The sequence below is a fragment of the Anopheles marshallii genome, chromosome 2 (genome assembly GCF_943734725.1).
Source record: "Anopheles marshallii chromosome 2, idAnoMarsDA_429_01, whole genome shotgun sequence".
NCBI classification, from domain to species: Eukaryota; Metazoa; Arthropoda; class Insecta; order Diptera; family Culicidae; genus Anopheles; species Anopheles marshallii.
The window spans coordinates 75,872,280-75,886,631 of record NC_071326.1 but is presented as its reverse complement, the minus strand read 5'-3'; the positions used below and the strand labels follow the sequence as shown (position 1 = coordinate 75,886,631).

Here is a 14,352-nt window from a genome sequence, read left to right as displayed (position 1 = left end):
CATTCCCTCGGCTTGCTGTGCCTATTGCTATATGTGTGTACGTGCTTTAGTCCGTTGCTGGCTTAGTTTACTCCAAAACAAGCGAACGCCAGGGCGCACATTATGCGTATTATTTATGAATATTTTTTTGTTTACTCTAAAACTTCAATGTCAAAAAAAAAAACGGGAGAACAGTCGATTTTCTCCGACAGTTCTACGTCCAATCATTAGCGGAAGATCAAAAGCCCGAGCGGAGAAGGTTTTCCAAAGCGGGAGGAAAATTAAGTGAAAAACAAATAAACTCCTCCTCGCCTCACCGAGAAATCTCATGCGCTTGGTTCGCTTTTTTTTAATATTGTTTTTGTTGGATAAAAACAATAAATGGAGAAGATGAAACGATTCGGTTGCTTTTTCTCCTTTTCTTTTGTGGCGGCATGTGGCGACACTAAGCACTCCCGTCGAGACGTCACCGCTTGTAAATTGCAACGCGCTGGAAACACTTTTCCCGAGGATTGCTAATTGTCAAATCAAGTACTCTGCGCGTTGTTGTGGTACCGCCACACAGGAACAAGCCCACTTACTCTGTGCAAACATGCAATTTGGCAACATATTATCAATGCGGAACAAAGGTAAAACAACAACCACAACATGTGTGCCATCGTTTAACAGCGTTTTGCAATAAGCGCTAATTAATGCTGGGTCGGGAATGGGAGGCAAACCGAGAAAAGTTGCCCCTTTTACTCTAATGATCAATTTCAAACACCCGACTACCTATTGTCAACCGTATCGCACACCATCAGAACAAACCCCTTGTTCGGCACACTTTGATCGAAAGCCGCTCCCGATGCGTTGATTCAAACTGTGGGCTCACATTTGTGGACGTTGCTGGGGGTCTTTTGTGAACACTTTGGTCAACTGCTTCGTATCTTGCCTACAAACAAACTTCTTCCATTTTCGGTCAGTGCTTTTCCCCTTCTTCGGGGGCTTTCGTTCGCTGATAAAGAAGAACACGCACCAAACACTCAGACATAAAACCCTCTGGAATGTTATACGTTGCTTAACTTCGCAGCATCCAAGCTGCCCGGGAATGTCGTAGCAGGCGGGCGTGATGCATCATGCATTTGCCTTGAATTTCCTCAGCCCATTCTTCCATTCTTCCCTGCGACAAACCATAGCATACAGCCGTTCATGCTGCAAGCAAAACGACACAAACACGCACACGCACGTACACCTTTTGCCCACGCACAACAAACACACATACACGCGTTATTCCATTTTGTTTCTCCATACTTTTTTGTTTTGTTTTCAAGTGCAACAAAATGCACTTAGCGAAACGAAGCGCAACAAAACGCAGCCTCTCGGTTTGCTGCCGCACCTTCCGGGAACACCCTTGCGGACCACCGCACAAGGGAAAGGTGATACGGCAAACGAAACAGGAACAGCAAACAACAACAACAACGAAACTGCAAACGCATAACGTTTTAGTTGAACGGTGATGGAGGTTGCATTTCCGGGCGCCCGTTGGTGGTTGGAAGTTTGGAAAGGGGAAGCAAGTTGCGAAAATCGGAACGCTGCCGATGTATGGCTGGTGGAAAATGTATGCAATTGGATTAATACACTGTACCAACCTACTAGATATGGTCGAATGTTGCTGCTAATGCTGCTGCTACCGCTCCGTCTGTAGATGGTGCTACAATCGCTCGTTCTATTGGTTATGTGCCGAGCACTGCACCAAGCTTTCCGTGCTTGTTCACAAAATTTCGTGATTCAATCAATTCGTATCTTTTAACAAAAAAAAACTGTCACAACATCACCATCACACGAAACACTTTAAAAATAATTTCTATGATCACTTTTCCGAGAAAAATCACCCGTCAACGCACAATGTACACTTGTATTGTAGATGTAAAAAAAAAACGCCAGGAATTCTTAAACTACTGCGAAGAAATTTGATGCATCACAATGCGTTTATTTGCCGTAGCAAAAGGACTTTACTGGTTAGTTTTGCCGCTTTTCACACGATACACACGCACGATCCGAACGCGTACGCTGCGAGAGCAATAATACGGCCAGCCGTGGAACGGTTTGCATGGTTAGCTCTCTAACTGTGCCCACTGTGCGGCGCTACAATTTGAGAGAGCGAGGGTTTGGAAACAGGCGAACAAGCGAGATGCAACAGCTTTGTGAGTGTTCTTTCTCCTTCTGTCTACGGTGGAGGCTCGATTGTTTGGAAATGTGTAGCTGTGCACACTAATGCAGTGAATATTGTATTTTGATAAAATTATTCATTACAAATTTAATAAATTTTATACGCAGCGTTCGACTCACACATCAATCAAAAGGTACATTGAAATAGAAATGAAAAAACTGGTTTTACTAAATATTATTTTTTTAAGTACAATCACATCTTTTGTCTACAAATCTTACACAATCTGTACAACAGGAAGATATAGACACCTTGGCGAAAAGTGACGTTCAAACATTGTTTACTTTTTCCACGGACGCGTATCGATGAGCTGCTTGTGGTAAATAAAGTATTCGCCTCTAGTTCAATGAAAAATTCATTCATTCAATCCGCTTATAACCAAGTACAGCTCTAAGATGACAGACGTTAAGGTGACAAAAAAGATAAGAGCTAAAGTGAGGGTAGGTATATAAAAATCTTTTTAATTCGGTGAACAAAATCTCACCCCTTGAATGGTGCGTTGGTTTGATGTGTTTTATGCTGTTGCTCGTATGTTTGTTTACCTTCGGTTTAGTGCGTGGAAATGAGCATGCAGGAAACGCTTCATTTCATATCGGAGGTGAAACTGCACAGTTGCTTGTGGGACCATACACATGAACACTATAAGAACAAGCATGCCCGCGATAAAGCATGGGAATCGCTTTCCATCAGCATGGGACACAATGCAGACGATCTGTTTGCCAAATGGAGTTCGCTCCGATCGTCACTGAGGCAGTACAGATCCGCTGTTAAGAAGAGAGCAAAAAATGGAGGTAAGCTTAGTGGGTTGCTACCGAAAACTTGGGTTTCCATTGGTCGTGATAATAATGATTATTTCGGTTAGATCCCGATGCGCTGCAAGTCGTTAAGTGGCCTTACTATTCTGCGCTGAGTTTTGCAAATACGCCCGGTGAAGATGACGAACCACCAGCAATATCCGTAAGTAGCGGATGTTGTCCATTCCTATTCCTATTCCATTCCTTTAAAAATGTGTTAATCTGTTCATCCAGTTACCAACAAAACTTGTACCGGAAGATTCGAATCAAGCACGTTTGATAATAAGGCCATCAGTTCAACGACCTAACGTACATCCTTCCACACCAAATGGTGAAAAAGAAAAACACGTAAGCAACTACTAACCGTTATACTCATTCTCATTAATAAAATAATTCCATTTGAACTTGTATTACAGTTTCCATCAAAAACTGAACGTCCTCCAGCGCTGGTGAAGAAACGGAAGATTCTAGAGCCCTCCAGTCATACGAGCTTTAAGCCGATACCATCTGCCGCAGCGAACTCAACTACCTCAATGAATGGGCTTGAACGTTCGCTTCCAAACAATTCCACCTCGTCAAAGGAACCGGAATTCATTGCTATAAAAGTGGAAGCACTTTCAAACCCACCCTCACCGGTTGAGCAAACGTTTTGTGAAGATGTACCCGGTTGTAGCGCGCGGAACATGAAAGACGATGATGAAGTTTATGGGCATAGTATCGCGCTGCAGATGAAACAATTTTCCCCGCGTACCAAACGGAAACTTCGGATCCAAATTCAGGAACTCATTGCCGCAACACAGAAGCAAGCGTTTGAAAAAGATTTCGGTTTCGCTTATGACAGTTAGAGTAGTTAAGGATGGCAAAAGTCTATTGTAAATAGCATGTATAAACACACAGCACAAGAGGACCGTCAATGGGGAATGAAAACTACCAAATGCCAAATCCCATCCGGACCGTTCCCTAATTCAGTGGTCAAATTCAGGCTTACTAAGCCAGTTATATCCGTCATGACCTGGCAGATCGCGTTACGCCAAGATGAAGTTCCGAGCTTACATCCATTTTCGGCTCACAATACCTTGAAATGCTCGAATCAAAAACCTACCCAGATCGTTAGATCGTGAAGAACATTTATTTATGTTTTAGGCTGTTTTACCTTCGTTCCAACAAATAGAGCAACAACAACGATATTATCTACCACACCGATAATTGGCTACGTTACATTCACATACACACACACAGATACATAGATTTGATCTAAAGCGACCCTACAGGTCCTCTGTCATTTGCATACTACCCCGCGTACCTTTGGTAACAACAATTTGAATGCTATATCCCTGTGCCCACCATTTACCCCCGTGTAAGGTTAAATTAGATTTTACGCGCGCAGCACCCTCTTAGTATGGAATTTGATTCTGGTAATACTGGATCATGTCGTAGGTGCGCGTGCGGAAGTTTTGGTACGAGTTCCGGATCACACCCAGCATGTGCGCGGCCGCCTCCTTACTGTTCTTCGTCGGCACGAATCGCTGCTTGAGCAGCGTAATCGTTTGACCCCGGAAACACGGCAAACCGGTATCGAGCATGAGCGATACTAGCGTCACAATGGCGTCCTGGTACGGGCGAATGGCAAGGAACGACTGTACGCACAGATCGCAGAACCACTTAAACGGTGCCGCCTCCATTTTGCCACCCATCACCATTACCATCTCGTCCGTTAGTTTGAGATCGGGTTCGAACCCGATGTTACCACCAGGCGATGATTCAAACATGAAACCAAAATCTACAACAACAAAATCGATTAAAGGAGAAAACAATTAGTACAAAATTATCTTCCCAACTGTTCGGTATGTGACTTTCGTACCGATGTGAATAATATGGCCATCCTTATCAATCATAATGTTGCCATTATGACGGTCCTTTATCTGCAAAAGGTAACCGATCACCGAATACGCCGCCATCGACTTGACAAAGTTGCTGCGTGCCGATTGGAACTCTTTCGACGTTTCATCACCGTACTGGTGCAGGAAGTACTCGTACAGCCCGAAATCCGTCTGCCGTCCTAACTGATCGCGTGATTTCGCATTCGGTACACACTCGATAACACCGCACTGTTGGAGGGAAGAAAAAAAAAGCGCAAATAAATAATTTACCAGCAGGCGCATTAATTCTCACACTTACCCCTGGTGCAGTGGCAACGACACGATAAGGAAACAGGTACAACTCCAATCCGACCTGCTGGAATACGTTCTTAAAAATGGAGATCACCTGCAGTGCCAGCATGTCCTGTCGCACATCATCGCCCACCTTGAAAATGGCCGCCTGCCACGCTTCCGGACCGAGCGAATTCAACCGTGGTCCATCGATCTGCGAGTCGGGATTGTTCGACACTTCCATCGCCATCGTTTCCAGCTCGGTAATGCCACAGCGCTGTACGCGGAACCGGGCCAGATACGGTGCCTTCGCCGCACTCTGCATCGGGGTACCGCTGTTGTAGTCAATGTCGAGCACCATCGCTTCGGGGTTGGATGGAAGGTAGCAGCCGGACTGTACCTTGATGCGGCTCAGCGCCTCCAGACAAGCCTTCTTTCGTGCTTGGCCTTTCGGGAAGGATCGAATTTCGCCACTGACGGCGGTAATTTTGCCAAAGAAATCAAACTCCCTTTCGTAGAACCGTTTCGCCGGTCCGGACAGTGAGGAGATGATATTTTGGGACAGCGATTCCAGTGCGTCGTAAAGAGCTACAAAGAAATATGCAAAAGGAAGAGCACCCGGTTAGACAAAATGTCCCCCAAAATGGAAATGGAGTTCGTTATTACAGTCTCGGTGATGCATCTCCTCGTCGATGTACATGTTGGTCTGCATGTTCCAAACGAGCTGGTGGGCCACAATTTGCGATCGTTTCGAGATGTGCTTGATCAGCTCCGTCACGTAACCCATCTGCGGGAATGCAACAAACAGTTACCATTACCATTTACCTATGCATAACGCATTTTCCATCCTTACCGTGTCGTGTCGTAACGCTTGCACAAGCTGCGGAATGTACGGAAGGACTGCTTCCGCCGGGTACGAGTTCAGTGTCATCACCGCGTACTGTGCCGTGAGCGGATGGGTCGGATATTGACGCGAAAAGTAGGACAACGCTTGGATCGGATTCACCCGCGCCCAGGTCAACATGTACACCAGCTCGGGTGATTCGTTCAGCACGGTCTTGGTGGTGACGAGATACTTGAGCGCTTCCGGGATGTGTACGGCCGCCATCGGGTCGGAACACACCAGCCGCGTCACCTCGTCTTCGATCGTTTCCGCGTTCCGGATGCGCTGGGGCAAAAACACAGCCAGGGCCGGATTGTACGACCAGGCAAGGCGCGTAAAATCACGCCATACGTTCAACTTCACCGGCCGAGCACGCCATTCCACAACGGACTCTTCACCTGGAATTTGCAGCTCGGGCAGTGAGAGCGGATTGGCCCAAATCAGCATAAACTCAATCTCGACCGCTAGTAGTTCCAGTATCAGGTTACGCTTTTTCATATAATCCTTATCGTACGCATCCTTCGGGTACGGTGGACGCTTAATGCGTGCCGATCGCTTCGATAGGGTCGACGTCGAGTGTGGGATCGTATTGTACCAGCCGGCATTTCCGCTGCTCGTCGACCGTGCGACTTCACTCCCAGCGAGTGACACCGTATCGAGCGAAACCTTCTGCACGGACAGATTCACCGACGCGGTGTGTAGCTCGTAGTCGCTCACCTCCGACGCGACCAGATGCTTCTTCTCGCTGCGCATCGTCTGCCAGAATTTTAGCAGTATCGAGATGTCCTCGAGCAATGCTTCCCGGGATTGGCTCGGGCAGAGCTGCGGTCCGCAGAAGTAATCGAGCGCGTTCGCGTAGATCCGTTCGCGCAGTATGTTGCGTGCGAGCGACTTCGGGATGGTGTTGCCCTGCAGCAGCGAAAGCCCACACTGCAGCAGCTTAAACCGACACCCGACCGTAGAGATGTGTCGGTTCTGCTTGAAATCCCGGCTAAACGGCAAACACCGATGCAGCAACATGCAGAACATTTCCACCTTGTCCCGATTGCAGTACTTCGCCGTATCGACCATCTCCGACAGTAGCTGCAGCCAGATCAGGTGCGGTGCGACAACGATCGGTTTTGGCACCAAACGGCAACCTTCGTACGCTGCCAGCGGGCTCGCCACATCGTTCTCCTCCGAGAACAGGCCCATCCGTTTGTCGAACGTCGTCTGCCAGGCGGTGACCATCTCCTGTATGAAGCACAGTTCGAGATCCTGCCGTGCGGTCAGTATCCACTGCCAACACTCGACCGCCGTTTCCATGGCGCTCTCGGTGAACAGCTGCACCTGGGAGGATGAAATCGCGTGCAGCAGCTTCCGGTTGGCGCTCGAGCAAAGTATCAGATAGGCCGTGGCACGCCACAATGCACCTCGGTGTTTTGGATCGCTCTTTTCCGCACAAGCGTCCCACACGTCCTTTACGAGCCGATCCGCTAAACCCTTTTTATCTTCATCCTCCAGCACGGACAGCAGGCCGGAAATTTCACCAGCGTACTTGCTACGCAAACACAGCACGGACACAAACTTCGATGTGTCGCTGTTGACGCAGTGCGGCCGTTTCGTCGTTGTCGGAATTGAAGCATTCGTTACCCACGTGTGAAGGATGGAATCAACTGCCAGCGCCAATCCGCTGTGATTGGAAAGCGTCGTCGAGGGCACCTGATTCGGGTACTCCTGCAGGTGGCTGCGTGTTGATTTCGGTGCCCATTTCATCGCCTCGTTCACGATTCCCTGGCAGCGATCGGCAAAATCCTTCACACGACTTTCACGCGCCGGCAAACTGTCCATCAGCTGCAATGTGTAGGGCGTCGAAGCAACACGAAGCGTCGGCGTTTCCTCGTTCGGATCGAGCGTAAGCGAAAAGGCGAGCAGTTGCAGTACGTCCAGCATGCACCACAGCACCTTACGGTTCCACAGCAAATGCGGAAACTTGTCGACTAGCTGCGACAGATACTGGTCAGCAACCAGCTGGATCTGCTTGTGGATGTGGTTGAAGTACACCAGCAGTAGCATCGCTTGCGATTCCAGCACCTTTTCGCGCACCGAATCTTGCGCGAGTAGCACGCTGCGGAACTTTTCAAACACCTGATCACCGATGCAGCGGACACATTGCCACATGCCGTACTTGTCCTTTAGCAGTGCATTGTCGCAAAGATAGCTCAGGATCGGTTCCAGGCTCGGTTCGGACGCGTTCTCGACGCGCAATATCTCCAACCAGTACACGCTCAGCAGGTAAGCGCACTGTGCAAACGTGAGCTTGTTGATGCAGGCCGTTATATCGGCCGGTGGATGGTCTAGCAGCAGCAGAATTTGATTGCGAAGCTCCATCAAGCTAACGCTACCCGATCGAATGGCGGACGTGTAGTTAAGCTCACGCATCTCCGATCGGTGAGCGGTTTGGGAGATTAGCAGCGGGGATTTGGCCGCGATCTGCTGCACACCCTGGTACCAGTCGGAGGGCCATAGGCGCGAGTTGGTGAAACCCATCACGACGCAGTACAGCCAAAAGTCTTTGAACAGTTTATGCAGCCGTTGTTTGGGATTTTTAATTGGAGGAAGTCGTCTTACGAGAACCTAAAAATAAAGCGAATACAAGTAATTAGGAAAAAATCCTCAAAAACGATACGATCGATGAAAGACACAGTTGTAATACTAACCGCGATCACTGGAATAAGCATACCAAGATTGCCCGCACTCGAACTAGCCTTCTGCGCTCCGGATGTATTGTCGGATGAACGTTCCGCCTCGAGACCGATCTGCACAAACAGCTCCAGCAACTTCCCAAGCAAATCCAACATCTCCAGCTCACCCTGTATGTTGGCGGCAATGTTGGCCAGCGCGTTCACGACCGCATCCGACACGTGATGGTACGATTTCCTGTAAACACTGTTCGTTTTTTTTAACACCGCCATAACGCGACCGGCCGCACACCGCACAGGTGGGATGTCGTGGTGAAAGCAAAAATTTTGGAGAATAAAAATTTAGATGACTGATCGCGACGTCACACAGATGAGGTAGCAAAAAGCAAAACAGAAAGGCACAACAAAAAGTAAAAACTCGGATACTCCCGGAAGTGAGTTTTCCGCTTTGTGTCTGGTGACAAACCATTGAGCCCGGGTGAGAAACAAATGGGGTCCGTCACGCGGTGCGCGGGCACGGAGTAGAGAGTACGGTAGTGTGTATTAAGAAAAAATGCAGAAAGAGAAGAGAGTACACGGACCATGCATCAGGAAATCGGGGATGTATCTGAAATAGCTTGAAACACTGTAGTATCGTTGGACAAAACAGAGAGAGCTGTACTATACGGAACGGTTTAAATAAACGCGCTTGGGTGTTTTACTTAACGCGTGACGTTAAGAATTTAAAACAGGGCAAACTATTTTACTGTACAAGAATAAAAATATAGCAAACTATTTTGAAATGCCACACATTACATTCAAAAACTAATAAAGTTTAGAATTTTGAAGAAAAAAATAACGTCAAAAATTACTCGCCAGCACAAGGGAATTATTTAAACCGTTTTAGTATTAAATATACAAATGAATCCGAATGAAATGCGCAACGCTCATGAAGGAGCAGTATGATGTTAGCCAATTAGGTACACGGAACACATAAACCAAATGGGGAAGGAATGATGATCGTAAGACACTGGCCCCTACCCGACAACCGATACATTACCTTTGCTCCGGATTTGTCGAGTACGCGAGCGATGCCGCCTGTACGGTGACACGCGTAAACATTTTCATTATCTCCTCGAACACCTGCGGTTCACACTTGGAGATGATCATGCAACCGAGCTGATCGACGATCAGTACGTTCTGCTCGGACGGTACCTTGCAGAAGCGCTGGATGAAAAACTGAAGAATGTTGTTGGTCGTCTTCGGCGTATCCTTCAGAGCGACCGCCACATGACCCAACATTACGATAATGTTCAACGACACCAGACTCGATTCGCTTTCTTGTTTTTCGGCGGTAAACAACCGATTGGAAACGTTCGCCACCAGGGCCGGCACACAGTACTGATCCAGTGCGTGTGCCGCTCGCAGGGCAATGCTGAGATTTTCGATCGCTGCATCACGCAGCGCTTCGAACGCTTCCTGGGCGGACTTGGTGAGTCCTTTCGGGTTTGTCGCATGATCGAACGCTTTAAAATCGGAACCTTGCACTGAAAGCGGAAGGCAGCAAAAGTGTCAATTAATGGTTAGAAAATCTTGATAAATTTCTGGCACAACTTACCCACGATACGGAAAGGTGCATTTTCTTTATCCTTCTTTGTTTGTGCTTGTGATTGAACGTGAAGCTTCGTCAGAATAGGGCTCGGATCTACCAGGAAGTCTCGCAAGTACGATATCGATGTTCCCGCAATATTGGGGAACTTTTGCGCTAATTTACCCAATCCCTGAAGGATAAAGATATAAAGTTATTTGAAAAATGCAATTGCAATAGAAGAGTGAATAATTACCTCTAAGCAAACCATTAATAGTGGCATATGATCCATCACCACCTTGTGTCCCAGTACCGAGTTGAGCTTCTGGTAAAGTCGACTGCACAGTTTATCCGCCTCTGAAAGGAGTTTTAAGAGAACTGATTAGAGTTTTCACACTTCACAATCGTTTCCTCACAATCGAGCAAGAGGAGCCTGCGCAATCAATGGACAGAAGCAATGAAGATCACTTCAGCACTAGCAGCAAAGATGTAAAACAAAACCCGCATTGCCTTGCGTGTTGGAATTTCGCATTCTTTTTTTTTACAATGTTTACCCAATAAACCTTTCCAAAGCGTAACCCGATCCCCATGGAAAAATAACACAAAAGCTATCGAACGGCCTGAAAACATAAGATAGCAAGTAACGGAAAAAGGTAAAACCAGAATGAAACATATAACTCATAATAAACAATCAAACCAAAACCAAGAAAACCATCAAACCATCACCTAAACCCATCGTGAATGATAAACTTTCTTGCAGATACGTTAGCAGATCGCTCAAGTTGTGGACTGGAACCGATAAAAATGGCGTGAGAATAGAAGAATGTGCCGATTGGAGCGCGTGTAGATCAACGTGTACGGAAACCAATTCCTGTTACCCTTTTGCTAAACGTACCAGTTTCATCACCGATCGCCCATACGAGCAAATCGACACACGCAGCATTGGCCATCACGTTGATCTTGTACTTGTTCACGACGATATTCGTAGGGTCCCGTACACGATCGAGCACATCGTACTGCTTGTTCTGTAGCTCTGTCTGGCCAATCAGGAACAAACGCTTAACAAACTCTTGCACATCCTTCGTGAAAGGTGTTGGTAAATCTGGAATAAAATTAAAACCATAACTTACTATACGCTCCCTGTCTGGTCATAAAACGCATTTTACCTGTTTGATTTTGCAAAATCTCCCGCAGCAGCGTCACCATTACCAGATTGATCGTTTCGGAGAAACTTTTATACCCGTACGGTTTAATCTGATTTAGCGCATATATATCACCCGCCTGTTCGTCCAAATGTTCCAGCGTCTCTTTGGTGAGAAGCTTTTTTGCCAGCGCAAAAATGGTCTGCAAATGGTTGATTGGAAACTGTAGCCGATCGTTTTTCTCCATCGAGTCGCAGAACCGCATATTCGGGAACTGATTAAAGCTCGAGCCGTACTTTGCGAAAAAGTACGTCGTCGGATCGTACGGTATGGAGTAGAACGAGCTGAGCTTTTTCCGGTTGCTGTTGTTCGATTTTTCCGTTTCACCCGCATCCATGGACAGGCTGCCCGACATCGAGCGCGGTATGATCGAACGGAACTGGCTAACGCTAGTACTATCTTTCGCATCGCACGAAAGTGGCGTTTCGGCCGATTTTACTACCAATATTTCATCCTTTGGGAATAGTCGACAAAGCAACGGTGGATCACATGCCGCATAACGACCCATCGAACGACTCAACCCGAGCAGCAGTGGAACCGTCGCTTTGCAAAGGATAATAGGTGGAAGTGTGCTGCTCTCTTTACTACCCTTGATCATGTTTGTCAACACCGTCAACACTTCCACCTGGTTCAGGATGATTTCATCACGATGCTCCGGACACCCGACAGCTATGTCCGACAGGAGGCTGTTGAGACAGAAGCTAAATTTTTCCGCCGTAGGTATTTCTGCAAGATAACGTGTTGCAAAATGTAACTAAACTCGTGTCAGTGGGGAATTGTTCTCCCCACCCAGGAGAGCTATACTCACTATCGATTTTATTAGGTTTGACGTCATCGATCCAAACAGCCTTCGGCAGGGCTTTGGCGAGCCGTAGCAAGTACGGGATGATCTCCTTCGAATACTGGTAACCACTCTCGAGAAAGTATAGCCCCAAAGCAATAACTGCATCCTGTGCCCGGGCATCAAGACAAAACACTCCGGCCGCATTTTCCTGGGGACAATACTTGAACAGTGTTTGCACCTGCACAAAAAGATGGAGCAATAAAAAAAAGTTACAATGACTCAGGGCCAAGTCTAGAAATGGGCTTTGCTTGCAAAAACAGCCACATACCTTTTCCCACGGTGTGGGTTTAATCATGGCCAGTACACGGGCTAAGCATTGGACGGTTTTTTGAAACGAAAATCGCTCGTTCCCCACCATGATCACAGGATATTTTTAATTTCTTAGCACAATTTTCAGCAGCCTTCACCCTTGCAGCAAATTTTCTTCGATCCTTTTTTATTTACTTGTCCATTTGACGTTTAGCCAACTGGGGGAATGGAAGACTCGAGCAGAGCAATTATCCGTTTGCTCGAACCGTTCCAAAACGGGCAGTTTGTTGGAGAATAATAAAATAAAATAATCATGAGAAAGTAAAACCATAATTGTACAAAATCAACCTAGCGAAACAAGTTTCTATTTTGATTTTTTACCGCTCCGAGACAATAATAAATCACACAGTAAATGATTGAATCGAAAATGAATCGTAATTTCTGACCAGCTGCTCACCCACCGTGCACCAAATGTCAAAGCTGTCAAAAAGGAGATTGCATTCTTCATTCGCTTTTTTTCTTCAGCGTGGTCGCAGGTGGAAACCGCACTGGTGCGTTTCTCGGAAATTATCGATTTTTCCTCCCGGCGTGCGACTTGCAACGGGACCGTAACCGACTGCAAATTTGGCTTCGTTTCATCGCATCAACTGCCGGACAACGGAGAGCGGTTGCGAAACGGTTTCTCTGCCGCGATATAACACTTGCGCTGTCCCGCTGCACACACACACACAGGCCCTGCGTTCCGTTGTTTGATTCTTTCACAGAAGGTAAGAACCGACGTCCATGGGCCAGGCAAAAGTACCATTACTTTCTGTGCTATAGTCCATTTCTTTTGGCCGTAGTATTTACCGATAAAAGAAAAAATAAAACCCAATGCGAAACTCTCCCTCGCATTGGGACCAATTCTTCCAAGTAAACAACGGGATACGCACACACAAAGGCGGCGCGTTCCGTCCGGCGGTTTCCCGTTCCAACGTTTTGTAAAGGTGTCCAACACCCGGAACGGCCAACGGAAGCACGGAAGAGTGCGGAAATTATTAAGCATCCGTCCCGGTACGGAAACATGATGATCGCATACGAGTGAATGTTGATATACAGTTTTCTTTGCCCCATCGCCATTGCTCATCAACACGGTGACGCCGCCAGCCAGCAGCGCCGAGAAACAAGATGGTGGTGTGACCTTTGCATATGTACAATCAAGCAAAGCAAAAAGCGAAGTTTGCAGTTTGAGTGAAAATGTATAGCATGCTCGGCTATTCTCACCGGGAATAATTAGTTCGGGTTCGGTTCACGTGTAACTCTATGAAAAATGCGTAAAATGTCCATTGCGAAAAACTGCTGTGCGCTCATTGTTAGTAGTTTGCCAAATTGGCATAGTTCGATCTGTGATTGTTGCTGTTCTAGTAGTATTTGCAACGATCGCAGTAGGGCAATGTTCGGAAGGTTCCGGCGCCGGAACAATCCGGAAAGTGGTGGTGTCACCTAAAAGTCCTTGTGGGTGGTGTATCGTTTGGTTCCAAACAAAGTGAAGTAAATCAGTCCAAGTTAGCGAAAGTATAAGTACGGTCTAACACCAACAAAAGCGTAAAACATAGTCGTCTCTATCCGGTATGACGGGACGTGCACTTGAAAAAGCAGAAAAAAACTGTCGAAAAGTAACAAGTTGTAATTTTATCTTCTTAACCGGTGTGGGCAAAATCATAGTCAGCCCAATTTGTATCGTGTGTTTAAAAAGAAAAAAAAGTAAAAGTCTCTTGTGTTCAGTTTAAACTTTCGAATCTTCTTCCCCTCCCGGTA

The 14,352-nt window shown here is 46.9% G+C and overlaps 2 protein-coding genes across 2 annotated transcripts; one reads left to right on the top strand and one right to left on the bottom strand.

Moving 5' to 3' along the window:
* The first annotated feature begins 2,580 nt into the window (after positions 1-2,580).
* Positions 2,581-3,824, top strand: LOC128718592 (uncharacterized). Its single transcript, XM_053812214.1, has 5 exons — positions 2,581-2,625; positions 2,739-2,976; positions 3,048-3,142; positions 3,214-3,327; positions 3,396-3,824. Exons 1-5 carry the CDS (start codon positions 2,581-2,583, stop codon positions 3,822-3,824), a joined length of 921 nt encoding a protein of 306 aa, XP_053668189.1.
* Positions 3,825-4,373: 549 nt separating this feature from the next.
* LOC128718988 (phosphatidylinositol 4-kinase alpha) lies at positions 4,374-12,664 on the bottom strand. The gene is made up of 13 exons (XM_053812609.1): positions 12,575-12,664; positions 12,271-12,484; positions 11,427-12,188; positions 11,156-11,362; positions 10,517-10,617; positions 10,291-10,453; positions 9,733-10,219; positions 8,712-8,940; positions 5,983-8,628; positions 5,796-5,916; positions 5,158-5,717; positions 4,841-5,087; positions 4,374-4,759 (listed from the first exon to the last, which is right to left on the bottom strand). The coding sequence occupies exons 1-13, from the start codon at positions 12,662-12,664 to the stop codon at positions 4,374-4,376; spliced, it is 6,213 nt and encodes a 2,070-aa protein (XP_053668584.1).
* Between the last annotated feature and the right edge of the window lie 1,688 nt (positions 12,665-14,352).